The sequence below is a fragment of the Gymnoscopelus braueri genome, assembly GCF_963280865.1.
Source record: "Gymnoscopelus braueri genome assembly, chromosome: 1".
Lineage (NCBI taxonomy): Eukaryota > Metazoa > Chordata > Actinopteri > Myctophiformes > Myctophidae > Gymnoscopelus > Gymnoscopelus braueri.
The window spans coordinates 48,639,929-48,665,034 of record NC_137603.1 but is presented as its reverse complement, the minus strand read 5'-3'; the positions used below and the strand labels follow the sequence as shown (position 1 = coordinate 48,665,034).

Genomic DNA, 25,106 nt, shown 5'->3' with positions numbered 1-25,106 from the left:
CTATCCTCTTCCCCACCCCTCGAACACACACACACACACACACACACACACACACACACACACACACACAAGCTAGTGTGACATCATTGTTGGCTGAGCGTTTAATCCAAGTTAGACCACAGACATCTAAACTCCATTAGACTCCACAGACCTTCAACCAGACTCTCGCTCATATTCTCAAAGGCAGCAAAAACACAAATTTCCACATGCGTGGACAATAACGTTTCTCTGCCCTCCGCTCCAGGTTTCAGACATAATAGCACAATGGTTGCGCCAGAGGGGATTATAGTCATATGCTCTCATCAAACAGATCCTGACTCAGTGTACTAAACAGTAAAATCCTGTGTTAATTTAACTCTTGACAAATGTGTGTACATTACAAGTGTAAAAATGTAACTATTGCAGAACCAAAAACTAAGAATTTTACATTTCTGCTGCTTTGTTAGAGATTCACACATTCCTGTGGTTCCCCAAGGCACACGTCTGAAAAAGGTACACTATGATATTGATAGCTTGAAAATATGGAAAAATATAAGGCAATGACCTTTTCATTTGATACTCCTTAATAATGAATGGAACCCCTAATCCTGAACACAAACAGAAAATACAGAAGTTTGACTTTTATCCCCACTTTTATTGAGATTTAAAAGATTATACATACAACACAATGAAACAATTACTATCAGTAAAGCTTCTGTCACCACAGCAGTAAGAACTGAGGGGAAAGCAGGGATTGTTTGCCCTGGCAATCATTAGCAACACAAACATTACCTCCTGTACAAACACATGACTACAGCATTCAGGATCATCATGTCAAACCACAAGCAAATAATCATAACAATGAGACAGAACAGAGTGTTTGGGAGATATATACACACACACACAGGTATATATATATATAGAGAGAGCAAGAGAGAGATACAATTCACTTAATACTTTATCAATCACAGCATATTACCATAACACCCATATGTAGTTACTGTGCCCTTCAATTAATATCCTTCATTATAAAATGTATTCTTCATTATAAAACATAATTTTAAAGATTAAATGGCACCTAGGAACCATGTTAAGTAAACAACATTTAACCAATATCTTAAACTCTACAGAAGGCAAAGTGTTGAAACGCATAATTTTCTCTTTTTAAACGGGTAATGGGATAAATACTTGTACTAGGCTAAGAACTCATGACATTTACACTGTAAAACTGCATTTTTACACAAACAACTGTTACCAGTACACTATACTGTTTCAGAAACAGACTTAAGAACAACAATGTAAAATCATTATAAAGACAAATATAAGGACAGTCTAACACCAACATACATCACAAATTCACCTTTTACAAAGTTGTTCCACAGCCTAACAAATGTATCCTTTTTCTTTTTTTTCTTTTTACTTTTGTGTGCATTTTCCTTCATCACATAAATAATTTGATTATCAAACATGTATAAAGAATCTACTTTGTAGATAAAGAGATAAAGACCAACATAGCAGGGTGTCAGTCTGTTTAATCCAGGTAGAGACCACAGCAACAAACATGCCTGTGGGATTTTGATCTAACTTCTGTGCAGTGATTGGCTGTTACTGTCCTGGGATGATGTGAACCCCAGCCACAGTCTTCCTTTCTGTAGACATGACATTCCTTATCAACAACATTCAGACAGGCAGCGTCCCGTCATGGCCTGCACACTGTTTGAGTGTTGTGGGTACAGAAGTGGAGAGCACAGGCTTTAGTAGCATGGCCAAACTTATGAAATCAAAAACATACTCATAACTTGTGCCCTTTAAACACAACAAAACTGGTTTCTTCCGATTGTCTTTGAGGGAGGGACCCAGTGGACAAGGGGCTTCTGAACCCCACACAAATCCTCAGCGGCAGGGTGGAAAGAAAGGGATGATGGAGGTGCAAAAAACAGATGAATTTGCGAATGAACACCACACCGCCCCACCTCCCACGTCTAATCTTGGCCATGGGCAGTTCCACAGCTCCCAGTGGCTAACTGTAGTGGTACTGGACAGATTCCAGAGGTGAGCTCTCAGTGAGCAGGAAGGGACTTAAATGTCTTGCTCAGGACACTTGGTTGACTGAAACACACTGGCTTAAAGGACAATCTGTGGTACAGTACGCCTACCAAATACAAAACCGGTGTCTCTCCATACTGTGTCCCAAGTTCCAACTCAAGGTCACCAACACCTTCTTTCAAAACCACATGAACGGTGACAAAAAATACAAAATAAAGATACATAAGATATAGAGCAGCTAACAGCGCATTGCATTATGTTTCTCACTAACTCCAGACTCAAACAAGGGTTTCTCCTCACTGTACTGTATTGTTCTGGTGGTAAGTTCAGATGTATGGGAGAAATGTCAAGCAGAGTCAAGCAGAAACCAGCGTTGGAACTTTCTGTACAGCCATGTCTGTTGCTTCAATACTCAAAGGAAATATACAATATATGTCATCAGTTTCAAAATATACTAAAAGCCTGGCCAAAGAAAATATATAAAATAAAATATGTGTCAAAATATATTTTATTTCTGGCCAACTTTACCCATTTTGAAATAAATCAGAAATATACAGTACAGATATTTTCCCGGTATTTAGTCTATAGTACAGAAAGAGAAAGGCGTACAATAGAAAGAGTGTTGCTCAAGAGTTAGTGTGTGCTGTGTGGATATATTGTACAGTCTAGCATGGGAACTAGAAGGGGTTTTCCACTGTACAAGGCACCATGTTGTAACCTTATTGGCAGAGAATGGTCTGTTTTCCAATTATGTCTTAGCCATAGTTACGGTTTAGTCGTGGTACACAGGAAACAGAACAGTTATCATACTAATGGACCAAATGTTGATATTTCAGGTCTCAATATTTTCCTTTTTCTTTTCTTCTTTAAACTTGAAATAATGTACCTCGATGTTTTATATGTACACTTACTGAAATTATTTATAAATAACAGGTTAAAGGGCAAGCAAGTGGAGGGATGGGAGAGAATGATTCTGGTTAAACTGAGTATAAAATGAAAATTTCATTTTTGATCTCCATACAGGATTTGTGAGTATCGCGAAGGGTTCAGATACTGTACCATACCCACAGCAGACCCAGTATAGGCCAGTTCTGGTGCTGTACCGTACCCATAACAGACCCAGTACAGTTACAAAAGGTTAGCTGTGCAGTGGAACCCCCCTCCAGTCGACCATCTAGCTTCAGTAGAGACTGCTGTCATTATAGGAGCTGTTGCTGGGGAAGGTGGGGCAAGGTTTGTTCCAGGGGTTCCCTGCAGCGGCGTGGCCGGCCGTGGGCAGGCTCAGTGTGCTGGCACTTTTCAGCCTGTTCTTCAAGCCCCAGCTCAGGAACGACGAAGACTTCTTGGTCACTTTACGGGACTTGGAGCCGTTGTCGTCTTCGTCGATGGCCAAGCAGATCATAGAGTAGGTCTTGGGAAGGTTCCCGCAGAATGTGGCACTCTTGGTAGGCTGGGTGGGGGGAGGAGAGAAATGGAGAGGTTTAGATTAGAAGGACGGTTAAGTAACAAGTCTCTTGGGAGGTGCAGAGAGGATGTAATAAAGTACTGTTATCTATTCTTTGTACTAATCAACAGCACAGCTAGAATGTGATGTGACAATTATCCCACTATTTAACCACATAAACCCTAGTGTCCCTATTCTGGACATAAAAGAGGCAAACATTTGCCGAAAATAGCAGAATTACAAGCATGCAACGCGCTGCAATGTGATGCTTTGTGAGCTTGTAAAGGGAAAAAAGGAGGGGACCAAGAATAGACCCCTGGGTGACCCCGCTCAACTGAAGTATATAAGGTTTAAGTGGTTAAGATACTTTATGTAATTTAGACAGATGCCAGGTTTGATGTGTAGTTGCTATCCTACTGTAGTTACACTGTAGCACATACTGTGCTGGTTTTCTTAGCACTCTGGAATTCCTCGACCACTCACTCCGTTCTTGATAAAAACGTTCATGACACTTACGGTACACCCAACTTGCATTTTGTAAGTTGCTGTGGAAAGGGATGTGTGATAAATTGGAAATTGTACTTAGATCAACTGGCTGAAACTGTTGAATAAGACATTGAATCCAGCCAAACCTCCGGGAAATCTCTACTTACTGGGTGAGTAGGTCACACAGAACGGGGACATTGATCACTGAAGCTTTTGGTCAGTGTTTTTTTAATGTGGAGGAAAGTAAAGGCTATAATAACAGTTATAACAGCAAAAAAAAGCTATCAACGTAAATACAACTAAAACACTGACCTGTACCTGTATCCGAGTAAAATGAAATAATACAGAAAGGGAAGTAGGCTGCCTCCTCTGACTTTAAAAGAATGAACAAGATGAGGTGATAGTGGGAATGTGCTCTACAGAGTGGCTTGGAACCAGGGAGTCATTTCTCATTGGAAATCACACAGGCGGCTTATTTACTAAGGCAATAGAGAAACACAAGCTCTTAACAAGACACCGGATACGTGCTGCATGGCTACCCAAAACCGGACTTATCGGCTCTATCTGACACGGTTGTCACTCAATGAAGCAGGAAAGAGTGAAGCAGGAAAGACTTTCCCCTGAGCCAGCCATATGCCCTAACCACAAGAAGAGCTACAATACAAAATAGAAGGATCTGAGAAAAAGCGATGTTAAAGTTTATCTCATGTCCCACCAAAAGCATTCATAGTGCAGGAGTGGACAGAAATAGAACATACAAAATAAAACAAAACAAAAGATGTATGTGATTTCTAAAGTTGTTGAGACGGTAGAGAGGTTCGACACCCGGTTCACAGAGTCTGTAAAATACCCTCAAAACAACAACAAATAGGCATGCATAGGGAGGGAAGTTGCTCTAACCAATATGGCAGCCAATGCGGTATCTACATGTATCTATGCCCAGGATGACTGCTCTCAGCACCCCAGCAGGTGGTGGTACAGGTTCACTTACATCTCCCAAGTGGAATTTCCGTGTTCCTAATCTTTCTCATCTTCCACATTTGAATTTCATGCAGTCTCGATAACACACACTGTCCCTCTTTTCATCATTGTACTCTATCGTCCCCAAGGTCCACTTGGGGATTTCCTTGAATAGCTGGATACTCAGCTCCTTCCTGGAAGATGGCACTCCACTAATTTTACTACGTGACCTTACTCAACCTCTCCTTTTTCCTTCACGGCCAAGTCACAGAGCAGGTACATTGGACATACTGTGCTCTAGAACCTGCTCTCCCTCTAAACTCTCTGTTACTCCCCTTCATGTCTCTGACCACCACTTAGTAACCTTCCCCATCTCGCTCTCCCACCTAAACCTAGCCAGCCTCAATCTTTCACCACTTGACAGAACCTGTCTAACACTCTTCACCATCACTCCCCTTTCTTGTCTTCTCTCATCTCTTCCCTCCCCTGATTCCTTCCCCTCCCTCTCAACTCACTCTACAACCTCCTCCTTCCTCTCCACCATTTCATCTGTCTCTGATCGTCATTGCCCTTTCTCTCCCAAGCCAGCGCCTTGGTTATCTGAAACCCTCATAGCTGAGCGAATGTGTCTCTGGGCAGCTGAAAGGAAGTGGCGCACCACAACCAGATGACCTTTCCCACTTTAATTCACTCCTGCCTTCTCTCTCTCATTATCCACAGCCAAGTGCTCTTTCTATTGCACTAAGATGTCTTCTTGCCTCTAACCCAAGGAAGCTCTTCTTCTCCACCTCCTCCTCCCTCCTTAACCCAGCTCCACCAGTACCCCCATCCCTCTCTTCTTAAGTTTTGTCACCTACTTTGATGAGAAGCTCTTTCTCCCATCTTCCCATCCACAAACTGTTTAACTCACCTAATGCTAACATCAATATATCATGCCTTATCTCCCATCTCCAGACGAGGTCCTGGAACTGGTGACATCCATCAGACTGACCACCTGTCATCTATATCCTACCCCTCCTCAATATTCCAGACCATTGCACGTGATCCGCTCCCATTCATTACCATCATCAACACCACATCCATAACCACAGGCTGCGGTCCCATCTGCCTTCAAGTCGAGGTATCACTCACTTCCTTTCCTTCCAAAACTCTGGACACTCCCGTTCCGACCTTGGCATCACTGGGATGGTATTTAAATGCACTAAATAGTTTTCTTTGCACTCTATTTACTTGATCATTTACCCTGTTGTTTGTTGACTAGGGTTGATGCCGCTTATTCTGATCTTGCACTTAAATTGCTCTAGATAAGAGTCTGCTAAAATACCAGAAGTGTAAATTGTCTTACCATGTTTGGGTAGCTTTCCATCATGCTGACAACACGGATGTTAACTCCTTCCTCCTCGTCCACATCCTTCAACAGACCCATCACCTCTCCAACACCCATCCACTTACAGTCTGTGTCGCCCACGGAAACAATGTAGTCACCTTCCTTCAGCCCGTTGACCTGGCAACCCAGAGAAAAAGGACAATGTAAACAATATTATCTTTCATGTCAAGTGCAAAGTCTCTTGGTCCTGCAAATAGAAGTTTTAGCTCTGTATAAGTACGTACGTGTACTGTATGTGCTTGTCTGTGGCCATGTCTCCTGACAAACTGTCCCTAAATAAAATGCTCCAGCGTTGTCTCTGGATACCCAGGGAGAATACCCTGCCCGCTCACATAGAATGTGCATTTTATCTGTAGCTGGTAATGCAAGTCTGCCTCCAATTCTGGATAGGGTTGTCCAAAGTATCGATACATTGATACTTCTTTCGATACCACGTTGAACATGAACCCTAGCATCCCTATTTAAGGGTTCAGATTTGGTGTAGATATAGTGTTTCTAAAGATGTAGTTGATGTGAATTCAATCTGTTAATGATATATTTAATATTTGGATACATGTCTTTGTACAGTAGTATAACATGATACAGTGGTAACATTTAGGCCACTAATGTGCCATGCAGTGTACTGTAATTATTGACAGCCCAGCTGTTTCTGTACAGGACTCTCTTCTCTTTCCCCCTCTGTGAGATGATTGGCCCAAATGTCACCGTCAAAGTCTGGGCAGAATCTACTGGTTTAGTTCAACAAACACTGTGGTGTACTCTGGACCCACTCTTCAAAACAAAGCTATTTTTACTGAGGGCAAAGCACTTGAAGCACAGCGAAAGGAGATGGGTGCGTGTGCGTGTGTGTGTGTGTGTGTGTGTGTGTGTGTGTGTGTGTGTGTGTGTGTGTGTGTGTGTGTGTGTGTGTGTCTTACAGCGGCAGGACAGAGGGGGTCCAGTGAGACAATTTGAACAGGTGGTTCTCCTCTCAGTGTGAAGCCCAGGTCTCGATCCTGTGGACGGAGTAGTACGGTACGAGGAGCAGTCCAGCGCTGTTTGGCTGAGAACACAGACAGAGGACCCTGCAAACACACAAAGACGGAACATATTGACTGATAAAACTAATAACAATGCTCAATGCAACTTCTTAAGACTCCATAACCCTATTGGCCGCCAAGAGTTGCCTCCAAATTGCCCTGTTTCACTCTCTCTCACACGTTGGAGAGAACAATGGTAGTCATTGTAGAAATGTCTCCCTTCAGGTACACAGTAAAATCCTGTTCATTTGTCCATTTATAACTCGGAGAATAAACAAATGTAAAGGACCCGTGGGTCCATTACATTTGTACATTCTCAGAGTTAAATAACACAGAGTATTTGTGTGGTAGGGGGTGTGGTTCGGACTCTGCTGCAGGGTAGATATCGGGGAGTGGCTCACGGGAGCTCAATAATGAAATGCCCAAAACTGGGACACCAGGGTTAAAGTGGTAAATATTTATTTTATGCTTTTAACCTCAGGCACGCTGCATCGTTGTTGTTGTTGTTGTTGCCTTTTGTGGTGTTTTAACTACCTGCTTTGTTTGTATGCCTGTACAAGCTATGGGATACCTGAATTTCACCTGGGGATAAATAAAGTGTCTGTCTGTCTGGGGATGAATAAAGTGTCTGTCTGTCTTCTAGTAGTGTGCTGGACCTGGGCTTGCAACAAGACATAGACAGATAGGCATAATCCAGGAAGACGCCAGCTGATAAGTCATCGGTTTATGGTGCAAATTTTATGGCCGTTTGGGAATTATCACAATCAGCAATGCTGGGCTGGATATGGACTAGTGCACTGGTAGGACTGTGCGTGTTATAGAATTTGTCGTACGACTGTGTCACTTTGCGAAAATAGCCGATCTGCAAGCTCAAAACGAGTCCCAACAATTAAGTATGTATTAAGCAATACTGTGTGTTATTGCAAGCAATCAAAGGTGTACATCTGTGTGTTTGCACAATGAAACACAGGAGTTTGCACCCAGACTGTCACTTCTGTGGCAAAAGAACCCACGGGTAGCAGTAGTCGTGCTACATACAACATGCGCCTATCCAGCATTACACCTGATTTCGCACACAGAAAATGTATCTGCGAACTCATAACGCCTCGCAGTGAGCTTGTAGATCGGCTGTCTTGAGTGCACGACATCGGCGCGCACCTAAGTATACCGTAAATGAGACTATAGTACTGCACAGTAAATACACTTCATTGAACATTACACATTAGAACAAAATTTGTATATTATAAAGCAAAACTGCTCTGTGATATTTATTTATAGGTATCGTTTTTTGTTAACATACAATCCGAACCCTCGCTACGGCCTGTGACTTTTAAAACATCAAACTACTGTAAGTGCTGATATTTGTCTTTGGAGGACAGTGCCGTCTTTGTTCCTGGTAATGAGGGGACATTCTGTCTCCAGTCACAGACCGCCTGAATGAAGCCACTGATACAGAATTAGAGAGCTGATTGGGGGTTTTCCCGTTAATCCCACAATATCAGATTAGGATCTCATTCTGTCTCTCACCTTTATCGTTTCATCACTCACCTTTGGAAATAGCATTTACTCTATGTTGTTGTTCCTGTGTACAACTAAGCAGAACTAACTCAAAAGATGTCCCGGACACACACACACACACATTTGTAATACTATAGTTATATTTTAGCAATTTTATAAGTGCCATTTTTAACCCTAATCCACGAGTAATATTTATTGAACAGCAACGTATTGTGAGCTTGTAGATCAGCTATTTTCGGTGTATAAATTAGGCAGAACTCGAACTCTAAACCCTACAGCCAACCTATAAATAAATGCATAATCCTACCCCTAACTTGAAACTTATGCCTGACTCTAAACATAATTTCAACCATAAAACAATTTATCTTGTGAGAATGAGGAAAATTGTTCTCAAATATATATATTTATCAAATTCTACTATACTTGTAGGGACATTTTGCCATTACAAGTACAGTAACACACACCCACACACACACTCTTGTCAAACTCAACTGGCACTCTTGTCAGGAACCCGGCTCTGCCCCTTGGCCCTTCATGCACTCCCTTGGCAACTGGCTAATGCCCATCCACACAAATGCTTCACTATTGAGACTGATACCTAGCTAATATTAGCTACACACAGTGTACAATACTGTGAACCCTAGCGCCCCTATTCTGAGGGCAAAAATAGCAGATCGACAAGCACGTTGCAACTTGTTGTGACCTTGTGATTGGCCATTTTCGCTGAAAGGATTTTGGGGTAGAGGGAAAAAAGGAGTGGACCTACTGTAGTATAGAGCCCTGGGGGACCCGAGTCAACTAATACTGTTAATAGGGTTTAAGTGGTTAAAAAACAGCATTAGTAAACCTGTATACAGTAAGCGGTCAGAGTGGGGGGGGTTTGGGTTGGGGGAGGTATTTCACTTTGATTATGAAACAGATTCAACAGCAGGTCACCTCAGTTTTCCCTTTGATAACTATCTGTACTTCCAAACCAAGATCACGTATACTCATACCACCAGGCTTGAAACACACACCCAACACCCACACTACACACACACACACACCCCACACACACACACACCCCACACCCAAACACACATAATGAATATATAGTTGGAGGTACAAGAATGGTTCCCCTCGGTTATTATATCTCACCATCAGATTCCCCGTAGCGAAGATTATATTGTATACATAATACAAAAAATGGCCCAAAAAGATTACGTCACAATTTGACACCTCCAATATATTTTCCACACAAATATATATATATATTTTTTTTTAGGCCATTTTCTATTTTATTTTGAAACGCACAAGGCATCCAGTATTTCCTGTGGTGTGAGTGAGGACAGGGCACCCATCGCTCTGTGTGGTTAGTGTTAGTGCTGCCTCTGTCACTCTGGATGAGACTTCAGAAAGCTTCACACAGTAATGATGAACAAGTCCCAGTATGGACTGTATGGCTGCCTGTGAAGAGTTTGGCTGGGGCTGGAAACAAGTACACAGTAAAACTCCTCTGTGTTGGATTTAACTCAGAGTGTACAAATATTTCCAGCCACAGCCATAGCCTCAATGTGCCAAAACTTACTGAGGTCTCATCCTTGGTTGATTGTAATTCAGAAATAATAAGACACAAGACACTCTGGGTGTAAATCTAAGAAAACACAAATCCAGAGCATCCGCTGTGTCTTTTTCTGAGTAAATCAAGCGAATAATGTATGGAATGAACCAAGAATTGTTAATGTATTAGTAACCCACATACCAGCCGGTGGAAAAAGTCAGTGACTTTCACCTTGGTGGACACAGGTACCTCCAGCTCTGCTCTGTGCTCTGTTTTAGCTGTAGATGGGGAGGGACAAGGACACAAAGAAGATGTCATCTGGTTGCATTTGTTGCCAAAACACCACTTTAAAATGACCTCTGGTCTGTTCAACAGGAATGACTTTCGCTGTGTGTGCACTGTGTGTGCACGGCATGCCGCACACCAAAAATAGCCGATCAAAAAAGTCACAACTCGTCGCAATGAGACACGTTGCGAGCTTGTAGATTGGCTATACTATGCTTGACACTGGTGCACAACAAAGTATAAATCAGACTTTAGTGCCGTTTGTCTCTGTAGGACAGACACATAATACAGTATGTACTCAAAGTGTGACACTATTGCAGCGAGTCTCTTTGTATATTATGTAGCATGTAACTCTGTCCACCAGGGTGATGAAAACGCAGCTTAACTATGCATGACCTGTTCCTTTCATGCTCTTCTATATCATGTAAACAACAGAAGTCACACGCAACTGCTGTCCTATTCTATATCATAAAAAAAAACGTTTTCAATACTACGGCTATTATTAGTAGCATTATCATCATTATCATTTTTATAACTCACAGATGATGTCTGGTGCGTCCATGTGGTCGGTGAACTCGTCCTCAAAGTCGTGGCGGTTGAACTTGTCCAGGGAGCGCTCGAGACTCGCCTTCAGGATGTCATGAAGCACCTCCAGACGCCTGAGGTGACGACACAACCCATGGATCCTCAGAGCCTCCTCATGACCCAGGATCGCCCGGCGCATGTGGGCCTTACCTGGAGAATAGAAATATGTCATACTGTATGTTTCAAAATATACAAAACCTGGCAAAAAAATATTTATACCAGAAAGTGGCAAAGAGAAAATAAAACATTTAAAGTGGCCAAAATGTATTTACATATTGTGAACATATTATAACTTTTAATCTGCACATAAAAGTGACAGATACTATTTTAAAGTTAACTAAAGCTAGTTCGTCCTTTGTGTTGGTCTTACCGATGCGCCTCCGCTCTTCCCTCCTCTTCAGAATGTCCAGAGGAGAGCATCCTTCAGGCAGACGATCGTACACCTGAGACAGACTCTTCTCCTGCGTGTCCTCGTCATCACTAGGGCTCACTGGGGACAAGGCACATTTTTATTCACGTGTTATTTGCATAGTTTGTGTTTACTGAGGTGTATTTCTATTTGGATAGGAGGACCTTGTTGTCATGGTGATGTAAAAGGCACTCACAAACTTTGTGTCATTATATCTGAATAGCTTCCTCAATCTACTGACTTTATAGAAAGTCTAATAATAATTTTCAATACAACTTTCTATAGTGAGTAGTAAACAAAAGAAATTCAATACAATATTAAATGAATGCTGTTTCCTTCCTTCTTTTAACCAGAATGTGAAGCTAAACCTGTAGGTGAATGACAAGATATTAACCTGAACTAATAAATATAACCACCACCACCACCACCACCACTACATAACCACATAACCACAACCACTTCAGTAGAAAACACATGTCCCTGTGTGCCCCCTCCAGTATATTTCTGTCTCTGGCAGAGGATCAGTGTTGTGGAGAACAGCTCCTCTCCTCACAGTCTCATTCACAGGAATCTGATAACGAGCCGCGAAACATAGAATGGTTTTCGCTCCGCTGATCCCCTGGCCATTCAGCAGGGTCTTACATAACTAACACTAACACTCTCTCTCTCTCTCTCTCTATCTATCTGCCCACCCCACATGTCCATTCAGTTCCACTTCAACCACTCTTTCTCTACCCAACACAACACTCTTTCTCCACCCAACACTCACTCGCCTGCATTCCACTTCTGTTTCCATCTCTCTCCCTTTCTACCTCTCTACTCCCTCCCCTCAGATCTCTCCCTCCAACCCATTAAGGACTTCTCTCTACTCACTTCTTGGCTTCTATCTCTGTTTGTTGGTTCAACCGTTAAGGACCGCCCCATCTCTCTGACTCTCGATTTTTTCTCTGTTTTTCAGTCCCCCCCATCTGACTACACAGTGAGTAGAGGTCTGTGAGTGTCAAGTTAAAATACGGTCCTGATTAGTTTATGTGATACCAGCTTATAGTCTAGGGTTCTGAGATACCATTGTTAGTTCATATGGCACCATCTAGTTTTGGGTTCTGTGATATCAGATTTATTTCTGGACTGTATAGTTCTGGGTTCTCCGGCACCATAATTAATTGTTGGGTATGGTCCATCATAGGTATTGGTTCGTAATGGTACCAAATTTTACTCTGGGTTCTTTAGTACATCTTTAGTTATGGGTTCTAGTGAACCAGATTCATACCATGTTTAGTTCAGATTTCTCTGAACTGTAGGAAGGAAATACAAAAGGAGAGAAGAGCCACCCCTCTCTTATTTGTTTTAGTAGAAGAGCTACTGGTGGTCAAGCCTTTTTACTACTTTTCACTACTTAGTTAAAGTATTAAATAAATAGGTCTTACGTTGGTGGTCTAGCAGGGCTGTGGCTACGAAGTAGTGAGCAAGGGAGCGGTAATGGTTGGTCTTGACCTGGGACATGGTGGACCAGAAAAATGGCACATTGTCTTTGACCGGCGTCTGGATCATAGACTGGTGGACCTGGTCGTAGGTCTCCGACACCTGACACAGAGGAGAGACACAGACGTTAGATTAAAGCAGTGGTTCACAAACTTTTCAGCTCAAGACCCAAAAGAGAAATGAGACATTTGCCTGGGACCCAAACAAGTGAAAATAGTAACAATATATTATATATATATGTTTTAAATGTAGGAATAGAAAAGGCGATATTTATTCGCGACCCATAAAAATTGGTCCTGCGACCCAAACATGGGTCCCGAGTCCCGACCCACTGTTTGGGAAACAGTGGATTAGAGACACCATCCTGTCACCACAAAGCAACAGCTTCAATCTCAAATCTCTCCTCATCTAATTTTCATTTTGACTGAACATATCTTTTGACTTCCAAACAGCTATAATTAGCTGCAGGTAGTTCTACCGGTGCAATAAATACCTTAGAGGCTTCCTGCGCCATCTTGAGCAGAGAGTAGAACTGGTTTCTGATGCCGGGCAAAACAAGCTTCTCGAATCGACACTCCTGAGCCTGGGCCAACATCATCTTGACCAGCATGCTCAGCATGGCGGGACTCATGTCATAGCTAGGTGTGTGAGTGAACGTCTCCTTCAGCTGGTTCAGGATCCCTGGAGAGGTCAGAGGTCATAGTTTAAATGGTTAGAGCAGTGGTCACCAACTACATGGAAATCCTTGAGATCACAGAGAAGTGTGGTTTTATTCTATCCTATCAGGTAGTTGGTTGCACACACCTGGTGTTTACAAGGACACGGATGCCAGGTAAATGTAATTTTACTACCTGGTAGGATAGAAACCCTGCAGTACCAATGGGCCAGCAAGGATAAACAAATCAGCATGAATAGGATTCTAGATAAACTGTAGCAGCAGGGGCTCTGATAGGACAGAAAACCCACAGTACTAGCACTGAAACCATCCACATTGACCATGTATACACGCCTGATAGAAGACCATCCACGATTCGCATCACTTCAGTCACATTCGTTGATAAAACAACAAATGTTTATTGCAATTAACATAAGTTTTGTCAGAACAGCCAAGTCTTTCAGAGCAAGCTCATGTTCCTGTCCTCCACACACTGTCAGCCAACAAACCTTCTAAGCCCTTACCAAGAACCAACTGCTGCTAATGAGCTCATATCTGTACACAGACGGCAACCATCATCTGAGGTCACAATGTCTTCATGTTAGCTGGCAGTGGTGGGGTTGAACGCGGCTCGCTCTTCTTTTATGACTTATAGCGAAGTTGGCAGCACAGAGCTGTAGACAGCTTAATAACAGACTAGTGCCTCCCAGACTTGATCTGACCATACCAGCTAACCTCCTCTCTCTCTCTCCTCCTCTCAAAATTCCCTGGCAGGCTTCCATGTGGCCCTACAGAACTGAGCACGCTGTAAAATGTAAAGAGCGTTAATTTAACTCTGAGAGAGTTAAATGAACACTAGGGAGTTTACCTGCGTCAGCAGTGAAACTGAGAATAAAGACTTCAAACTTTATCTCCTGCTCCGTCCGACCAACCTATTGAGTGTACGGAAGTGGATAGTATATCATTCTCTAGCTTTTAAAGGGGTATAATTTGTCATGATATAAAATTGAAATCCTAACCACCACCCGTGACATTTGAAATGCCTTAAAAAGTAGTTCCTGTTGTTTGTCTCTGTAAGACAGCATAGCTAAGGCTGATACTCATGCCGCTTGATTTCTTATTATAGGTTTCTCAAACACAGAGCCTCATTGCAATAACAACCTAATTGTTTTATTTAATAGGAGACTAAATTATACACAGCTGTGCACTGGGCAAAGGTATTATTATGGTGCCATCACTCCCTCTAAGACAGAGTCGTAACTCTAGGATCAGCTCTGTACCTCTGATGCTTTTCAACAACACTTCTCTGTCAACAGCATAAGAAAACAAACCAGTTCCTGTCAATCTCAGATTTCTCGGTTCTGTGCGCCCATAAACACTACACAAACCTAAGGTGGATAACATGCCCTGCATAGGAATAATGCCAAAGATATGCTCCTTGTATGATGGTGTCACGGACCAAAACATTTACAATCTATAAGCTCAGACAAATAACAACAAAGTATAAATCAGGCTTAAAAGCGTTACTGTCTTCAAGAAGGTTTGACAACGGTGCTGGACGTGAGTGCTGTGGTCGTGTTAGCCAGTTCAAGGTGGTGTTAAATGGTGTAAGGTGGTGTTAGGTTGCTGTTTAACTAGTATTAGATGGTTTAGGCAGTTTAGTGTGGGGTAGGTTGGAATCAAGTAGAAGTGTGCTGGAGTACAGTGACTTTGGGTGGAGTCAAGTGGTGTTACAGTAGGTGGTGTGACATGATAAAGCCATAAAGGAGGGTCTAAGGTTGGACGGTGGGATGGTGGGGGTGATGCTGAATGGTTCTAATGAGCCATTTTCAATCTCTGAAGGCTGTATGCTGTAAAGGAAGATTTCCCATGAATCATTGCAAGACAGTGACATTGAGGAAACGGTACTTGTTAAAGAAGGAACTTGTGTTTTTGTTGTTGCTGAATTCTCATGCTCTTTCCCTCTATAGCCATCCCCCCGCCCTTCTTTCTTTTTCCTCCTTTCTCTAACTCTCCTCATTCTTATTCTCTCTCCCTCTCTCTCTCTCTCTCTCAGTTCCCAGAACTGACAGCCAGTTCTTTCTCACGGTCTCTGTGTAAACAATCTGTCAGTGACAGCAGCAGAGAAACTCAGTTCGTCACACAGCACTGCTCATTAGAGTGGTGCTTACAAAAGGGCTCTGCAATAATATCCATATTTCTTCCATATCGTGATATGAGACAAGACATTTTCTGAGATTTTCGATATAGTAATATCGTGATACTTCATAAGTGTTGTCTTTTCCTGGTTTTAATCACGTAAGCCCTATTTTATAGAGTACTGAAGTCCCGACGTCACTCGTTCATCCCCTGGTTTGCGGAAGTAATTTCTCTATGGAGAATAACATTGGGTCATCTTGGAATCGTCTCATATAAGAATTGTGGTCCAAAAATAAATAAACTGTCCCGGCGATATTGTCAGGGAGGTGTCGCTGTATCGTTTATGATAGTCAGTCACTCATATTTGATAAAAGTCTATTTCTGGCGAAAATGTAACTAATTTGGCCGCGGTAACATTAGCGTTTTCTCACCGTCAGTTGATGCTTCATATCCATATGAGTCAAACCGCCGGGGTCATTTGTTTATTTTTGGAACACAGTTCTTATTTGACGCGATATTAAACAAGTCTATGGGAATTCTGAATGGGGGAAATAAACCGCAACCCAGGTAGGATGAGTAAATTACGTCAGACTTCGGTGCTCTATACTTGCGTGTGCATGCCTCTACAGACTGTACATACATGCCTCTACATACATGCCTCTACAGACTGTATTGTACCTGCAGCTTTCTGGAAGCATGTGATGGCTTCCTGTAGTCCACTGAGAGTCTGTCTGTCACTGCGGGTACCGATCTGTGTGTACAGAGCTCCCATGTTGAACAACATACTGGCTTTCTCTAGAGACAGGTTCTGTTGGCACACTGGAACACCTGTGAACGAGTCATACCTGGAACATGCACGCACGCACGCACACGCACACACACACACACACACATTATTAATGATTACAAACTTTATTTGTACAGCATCTTATATCAAATACATACAACATACAAATTAAATAATAAGTATTATAAAATATGAATAACTAATTGTCAATTATGTATTATAATGTATTACTACAGTATTACTGTAATATAATTAATAACAGAGAGAATTGTTTATTTTCAATAATGTAAAGCCCATTGATCCGCATTCTATAGTATGTAAATAACTAATGCTTACCATTAGTATTATTATTATTATTATCAATAAATCTTTAAATAAATAAGCGTATCATTAAATGATTAATAACAGTATCTAATTAATATAACATTATACTATATGTTCATATATCCAAAAACATCCCTGTTCTACTTTGGCTAAATAGATTTTTCTTTTTTTTAAAGGTCAGTGTTACACAAAAAGTGTCAGTGGTATACAAAAAGAACAACTTCCCCCGTAGAGGACTGTCCAATAATTACTGGGTGTCTGTGACAGTGTGTTGGATCATACCATGTGAAGAAGATTCCAGTCTGGCGGGTGGGAGAAAAGAATCGGCTCTCCAGCAGAGGGAGGTGGCTGTAGTATTTAGCCAACAGCTCCACCCCTGCCTCACTACGAAGGGGGGTTCGACACGCCTGGGGAGAGAAGAGAAAAGCATAGACGACCCCTTAAATGATGGGCACAGAAAATAAGCTTTATTGAGAAGATACCTTTACCGTGATAGCTCTATTGATTCTGCTGTACTGCTGTTGAACTGCTGACATTTCAACAGAAAATACCTACCGATCATTACATTTAAAGCCAGGTTTTCTAATAGGCCTCGTTACGTATGAAAGTTTAATTTCACTCCGTTTTTTTATTTGCTTAATGAGAGACTCCACTTTGATATCATATATTATACTGTATGCATTTTTACTATTTCAAGCCAATATTCCAGAGGATTAAATGTATCTAATCTATGCCCTTGAATCAATGTGATGTGCTTGTTGTGGGTACTTTGACTGCTGTATCCCTCCAGTCTTTACCTGTCTGAGGTCCATCAAATCAGCGATCTCTTCCTCAAAGCTGGTTCCATCTTCACTGTAGTGCTCAAGGATGAAGTCCTGTTGACAAAAACATTGAATATTATCAGCACACATAATCATAATAATGAACACCACCAACTTTGAAGCTCACACTTGGCTTGTATTGTCTTTTTAGAGTCCAAATCAAAATAATGCAAATAATTACAAGCAAATATGTGAGGAACCAAAGACTTGAGTAAAAATTACTTCATATTTTTCAGTTATTGTCAGCAAGCAACATGGTCATATTGTTTAAGTATAAGCTGCTCCTTTAAAACAAAGGAGCCTGATCTACACAACAGGTTATGACTTTATGTGGCTCTTTTCTTTTCTTCTGCTGGTTAAGGAGGTAGAGTGGTTGCGTGGAAATTGGAAGGTTCCTGGTTTGATCCCTGCTCTTCCCGGCATTGTGTTGAAGTGTCCTTGAGCAAGACACCGAACCCAATGACAGAGAAACAGAGCTTGGCTCGCGAGGTAACTGAACCCCTAACTGCTCCCTGGGCAGTGTTCAATAGCTGCCCATTAATGCCAATAGTTAGGATGGGTTAAATGTAGAGGTCTAGCTAGCCGCAAATGCACTTAGCTAATGACACTTTCCCTTTCCTTATGCTCTGTGTTGTGTAGTCAGGTAATCACTTCCATTTCAGTGCAATGCGTGTGAAGACTACAGCACTTCTTGTAAATAAACCTGAAACATGAACCGGAGGCGTGGTGGGCTGAAAGCCAGACACAGGTAGCAGTACACCCAGTAATTAGAATGCAAGTGATTACAGATGCAAAGCAGGGTGAACCTAAACCCCTGCAGTTATGAAGTGGTGAGCACAGGCTCCTATACAACCTACATACAGTAGTGTCTGTACCTGATCAGCACCCTGACTGTAAACGTGTTGTCATGATTTATCACCATCCTGTTTCAGTCTGTAATAAAATCTGACCTACATTCAGATAATAAAAAACACTTTGATTTTACCGCCCATTTCTTCTGGAGAAATAGCCAGGGTAAAATAATGAAAGTGAATTCTTCGAAACAATCAAATGTTATGTTAAGGGAAGGGGTTTGCCCTGATGGCACAGCCAAGTCGAATGGCTACCGTCAACATACAGACCTCAGTATGACGTCATGGGCTCAGACCCTACCTTGAATGGAACGGAGAAGTCGCAGTCTTTCGTCTCCTTCAGCCCCAAAGGAATGAGGGGAATATTGGCCGTTTCCCTGGAAAAACATCAAACAAAAACTCAGATGAGCCAATGAGTTAAGCTGCCGTACAGAGACGGCACTAACTGTCTCTCCTACAGAGGCACTGTCTGTCCAACGGAGACAATCACCAGTAAGTTAATAAGAGTTGTGAAAAAGAGAACATTCACTTCAAAGTTTACCTCCTGTTCCATCAAACGGATTAGTACAGATGTGCATAGTATTATTGTTGATTATTCCTGATATGAAATCTTAAACCTTAGTCATGGCCTTATGCATTTTAAAGTACGGTGACAATAGTTACTGCTGTTTGTATGGCAGTATGGTAGAGCTGATAAATTACCAACTGTGGAAAAACTCATAAGTACCGAGATGTGATAACAGTGTTGAGAGAGGGAGGGAACTCCCTTTGACGACAACAGAAGGCTCCACACGTGTTTTATATACGTGCATGCAAGTTGACAACACAGTCATAGGGCAATCTACAGTAAATATCACATCAGGTACACCTTGGTCAAACAAACACTAGAGTAAGTTTACACTTAAACTCAGTCTTTAGTTTGGATTAAGGGAGTGTGGAATTTATGCATTAACATCATGACCCCTAGCCTCCCTATTCTGGGTATGTCATGTTGAAAATAGCAAATCTACAAGCTCACAACGCATTGTCAGCTTGTACATTGGTTATTTTAAGAAGGGGACCAAGTACAGACTCCTGGGGGTCAACAAAATATATAGGGTTTAAGTGGTAAAAAAGGCCTATTCAGAGGGTAAGACATAACATTAACACTGTCAGGTTTAGGGTTCAATTTCCTGTGTAAATCAGTGGGTGTAGCAAGGCACTAACACTGGATTAGGGGTTCTATTCCCACAGGACCACCATACTGAACCAATGCCATAAATATATATAAATATATACACACACACTCATTGTATTATACAGCTTTTATATTATATTTGAATGAAACAATTATAGTACTGCAAATATTCAGCTCATTAACCACTTATATATACTTAGTCGTACTACAAATAGCGAAAATAGCCAATCTACAAGCGCACAAGCAGATTGTGCACTTGTAGATCTGTTATTTTCACCTATAATGACATGCCAAAAATAGGGACGTCAGCTTCAAAGTAGTTCAACTAACTTTCCTGCCTGCTAGCTAGCCCACACATTCCCAACCTCCCTCATTAGCTTCTGCCATTAGAAGAACCGTCTCTGCTCCTTCTACCTGTTTCTATAAACATCAAACAGAGCTCTGGCACCATAAAACCTCTGCCACTGTGACTCCACATGAATGCTCTTTCTAGGATCACAGGAATATTGTCTGACCAATGACTGAAAGGCCTGTTTAATACTTTGGCGACAAAGTGTGGTGCAACACGTTGCTCGACCAAAACCTTTTCTTTCAGTTGAAAATAAAAAAAATGCATTTCTAGGCGAAGCATATAAATCAGGCTAATGTCTCTGTACTCCATACTACTGGTTGATTTTAATGTTTCACATTCAGACAACTTTATTTATCCCAAAGGGCAATTGATTTTTGCAGCACTCCCAGTCCACAGACATGACACAAAAGACAGAAGACAGAAGACTCACAGGCATGGGAGTAATGCCTAATTTGGAGGCACGCCGTGTCGTGCACCTAAAATATCTTGGGAGAATACAAAATTAAGTAAAGGTTTTGTTATAGTTCACATAAATAGCCGCGTTCAAAGAATTGCAACAGTCTTTTAAAATGACTACAGTACTGTCAGCGTTTAATAGCCTGATAATGGAAGGAATGTATGACTTGTTTGTTCTCCCAAGAGGCACATTATTATAATGCCAGCCTGAGGGCACTGTAGTCAATTCACTGGACACAACAATGTTGCTGATCTAGGAACTGAGGATTGTACCACGGCTGCATGTACGACTATTGTAAGTAACTCTTGATAAGTGCACTCACTTACTGATTATAGGCTATACGTTGTGAAAAAATGGTTGCCAGTTTGAAACCCTGTGTGCGTGTGCGAGAGAGACATAAAGCAGGTCCGGCTGCTTATCACAGGCTCAGCAGAGGAATTACCACCTGACCTGTCCTACAGGCTTCTGGTTCTAGACATGCTCTACAAAGACACACCCCTCCTCCCACTTCCACTTCCATCTCCTCCTCTTACAACTCCCATGTCTATCTCCTCCTTCTGCCTAAAAGAGAATGGACTGGACTATCCAAAAGGCTTTCACAACTGGAAGATGAGATATCCTCTTGGCTTTCACTGAGGAGTGACCAATGCAGAATGCACCAGAACAATGATTGATACAAAGCCTGGTTCATACTTTGTCATATGACAGTGTCTTGTGCAGACAAAAGCAGATCTACGCGTTGTGAGCTTGTAGATACGCTATGTTCAGGGGCGGAGGCTGACGTCTAATGGTGGTGATGGATGGTTTCTTTCACTGGAGAAGAAAACCAAACACACACACTGTTCAGACACAATGTTCCTCCTCCATGAAATAATGCCTGACGCAGAGATATCCCAGCATTCCTCCGTGACCCAGAGCACTGACTCATTCATTAGAAAGACGGAGAGAGAGAGAGAAGGGAAGAGAACGGGGAGAGTAGAGAGTGAGAGGGGGAGAGAGAGGGTGGGAAAGCTGGAAGAGAAGAGAGTGAGAGAGACGAAACAGAAAGAAGCTTGTGTGAGACACGGAGGGGAGAGTATAATATAGTAAAATACATAGTAAAATCTGAGAGAGTATTATGCAACCAAATGTGTCCATTTGGTTACATTTTAACACCTCTCTGAGTTACAAATGGTTAGATTAACCCTGGGCATTTTACTGTGCTCTGTACACGCAGGTGAGTGTTTTGTCCTTTTCTCCAGGGGCAAGAGGGAATGTGAGGTCACACACACACACACACACACACACACACACACACACACCCCTACCTACTGCAGGAATGTTAAACCCCACCATCATACTACACATGCACACACACATGAAGGTCAAAGTGTGTGGTGGGTCACCATGGCTACAACTCCTGCAAACAAGCACCTTCCATTATAAACAAGAAAAGCTCACGTTGGGTAAATATCACCTGTATGAAGACACTAACACCCTTATGCATGCAAAGCATTCCTCAAATTGATTTTGAGTATTTGAGGTTATGTTTTGGTATTTTGGACAAAAATTGGCGAGCAATGTTTGCAAATGGTGAAAGCCAAGAATTTGCTTTATAACAATCTGATTAAATCTCAAAACCACCAGAGAACATTTGTAATAATCTCATTCTTTGGCCAAAATGTGCTTCAGCAGGATTAAACTTATTCCGGTAAAGCAGTTGATATGAGAAAAGATGATCTCTCTCTCCCTCTCAAATCTGTTAATTTATTTGTTCACAACATCTGTTTGTGACTCTGAGAGTGGGGGTCCATTTGGTTAAAATAACACTGATGATTTTACTGCACAGTGATTTGCTGACTCGTTTATAAATGCAACTAAAAAAGAAAGGAAAACATTTGTTTTTGTTAAAAGAAAAGAGGCCTATCTGATGACACCTTGCCGTGCACATGCACCTCACTGCTGTGTCACATAAAAGACATAAAGGACAAGTTTCTGGTACGCATTACCTCACAGCTCAACCAGCTGGATCCAGTTTGGGCCAGAAATACCTTAAGAAACGCAATCTATTCAGGTCGAAGAAGACACGAGACAGGAGAGAAGGAGACAGGAGAGAAGGGAGGGAAGACGGGCAGGAGAGAATAGTGAGGGCGGGAGAATCTTTTGTTCCCCGACTGACTTTGTGTCGAGCTAGAGTTTCGAACGGGGACAGAGGACCAGGGTAGAAGTAGTTTTGTTGAGGAGGAGGAAGAGGAGGAGCATTGTACACTCAAGACCAGCCGAGAGGCCCGAGACTAGAGACATATGTACAGTACGCCCCATGGCCTCAATGTCACATGATGGGACACAAGTGCCTTGAGTCATGGGAACAGATTCTCTTCCCAGTAATTATCCAGTTTCAGCCTCTCTGTGCGTCTCTCAGAGATACACCTGTTCTCTCACGCTCACACACACGATGGTGAGGTCAGATGGGGAAACCTTATCAACTGATGGTTTGCCATTGAGCAAGGCATCCAACCCGCTGTGGCCAACAGTAGAAGACTGTGGTTGTACGGGTAACTCCCTGGTGTTAATGTGTGTAACTGTCTCAACTATAAGGCAGGGTGTTACTTTGAAAGAGCACTTGTTCAGCCAACTTTCCCTTGAAGGAATACAAGTAAAGAAAAAAGAAAAAGCTCACACTAATCTATATAGGCTTTTCCTGGTGCCATGGTGACCTGCTATTTGATGTTGTGGATTTTATGTCACTTGTAAGCTGTGTTTAATCTCATTTTAAAGGATTAACAGGCCAAAGTTAATAAATAAAAAAACTACAGCTTCTTGGGGGGAAAAAAACTCAACAAAAACCTACCGGCTCACTTATTTACGCCACTCTCTTGGCTTCAAATGAATGAACCCCTACCTGCTGTCTCATTTACCTCACTTTCTTATACAGAGGCTTCAAATGAATGAACCCCTACCTGCTCACAGACTGTAAGTCTCCCTGGATAAGAGTGTCAGATGAAAGGCTACAAGGGTGAAGCTTGTTGGGTTAGGAAGCAAATTGGCTTTCAAAGAATGACCCTCTATGTGAGCTTCCATAGCAACCAGCTACCTAGCCCGCCCCTCGAGTGTGTTCCAGTGTTGTTGTCACATGTTGTCATGGATAACATCTCAAGTCTCAAGTGTGTTTCTATTCTAACGTGTGTGTGAGTGTGTCTGTCTCTGTGCATCTCTGTGTGTATGGGTACACTTACCGTCCTAAATGTATAGGTACCTAAACTATGTGTCTAGTTTTGTTTAGTGTCAGTGTGGTGTATGCGTTTATGCGACATTTATTCGTGTTCAGTGTGTACCATGTTTGCGCGCATGCTCTCTGTGTGTTGGGTGAGTATGTGTATGTGTGTGTGTGTGTGCAGTTTAAGTGCTCTCCAGTGAGAAGAGCCACCTGTGGAAAGAGCTTAAGCCCCATTAACATCAACACTAAACAGCCTCTTGTTCCTACAGTACATCAGCAACCTTACAAAGAGAATGTTGTCTATAAAGACGCCAAGTTACCATACATTTCAATTATTTATTGGATTCGTTTCTGCAAAGAGACTTTTCAAATCAAATTCGGTCAGGACAACTGAATTAAAATATTAAAAACATTTCTATTAATATTGTGCTGGGGTGGTGGAGGGAGAGCATAATTTTTTAAGAGTAGCAGCTTCATCAGACATCACAGTAAGCAGGCTATGAGCAGCAGCAGGAAGATATCAGACCTCGAGGCCGACCAATGGTCAGCTGCCAGCAGGAGTTATCTTGCTGACAAACAAACAGACATCAAACAAATGCACACTGCATGTTGTGGTAAAGAGAGATCTTATTTAAATGTATTGTATACCAGGGATTCAGGATCATGTTGGGTGTAAACGTAACTGGAGGTATAATATCTCGACACTTCCTGGATATAAGACACATGTTGACGCCAGGTGTAAGACATGCATAGATTCTTTCCAAAGTACATTTGTGAAGTATAATTGTTGTAAAGCTTGGTTTCTATCCAAGTTATATTACATATTAACTAGATACAAGCAATACTAGTGAATACTAGTGGTATCCAGTCTTACCCTTTTAGATATATATATATATATATTTTAACTTGTTTGTATTTGAGATATTTAGATATTTACTGTACACCTTATAAGGCAATTATTTACATAATAATTGAAACTACCACATGTGACGGTCAATTGAAACAGAGGCACATGTATTGCTGCTATACATCACACTCTCACATACACACACCTGTAAGGTGAGATGAAGCCTGCCATTGTTTATTTTAGATTATATAGAGAAACACACCTTTCTTCACGCGCAAAGTATTGTTTGAAAACCGGCCATTCCAGTTTTCCACTGCATACCTCTCTGCTTCTGTCCGTCTCTCTCTGTCTCCATCTCTC

At 41.9% G+C, this 25,106-nt stretch overlaps 1 protein-coding gene across 2 annotated transcripts in view; it reads right to left on the bottom strand.

The window, feature by feature from the left end:
* Positions 1-613: 613 nt before the first annotated feature.
* The window catches only part of rhpn2 (rhophilin, Rho GTPase binding protein 2), a 43,474-nt gene continuing 18,981 nt past the window's right edge, over positions 614-25,106 (bottom strand). The window contains exons 4-15 of one of the 2 annotated variants that reach the window (XM_080427172.1): positions 19,019-19,094; positions 17,843-17,920; positions 17,328-17,452; positions 16,613-16,779; positions 13,634-13,821; positions 13,086-13,242; positions 11,620-11,739; positions 11,205-11,399; positions 10,581-10,657; positions 7,220-7,366; positions 6,261-6,419; positions 614-3,475 (exon numbers count right to left, since the gene is read on the bottom strand). In XM_080427172.1, coding sequence (XP_080283298.1) covers positions 3,206-3,475; positions 6,261-6,419; positions 7,220-7,366; positions 10,581-10,657; positions 11,205-11,399; positions 11,620-11,739; positions 13,086-13,242; positions 13,634-13,821; positions 16,613-16,779; positions 17,328-17,452; positions 17,843-17,920; positions 19,019-19,094 — 1,759 coding nt within the window. In that variant the 3' untranslated portion in view covers positions 614-3,205. The remainder of the gene's footprint in view (positions 3,476-6,260; positions 6,420-7,219; positions 7,367-10,580; positions 10,658-11,204; positions 11,400-11,619; positions 11,740-13,085; positions 13,243-13,633; positions 13,822-16,612; positions 16,780-17,327; positions 17,453-17,842; positions 17,921-19,018; positions 19,095-25,106) is intronic. The other variant, XM_080427173.1, reaches the window with a different exon arrangement.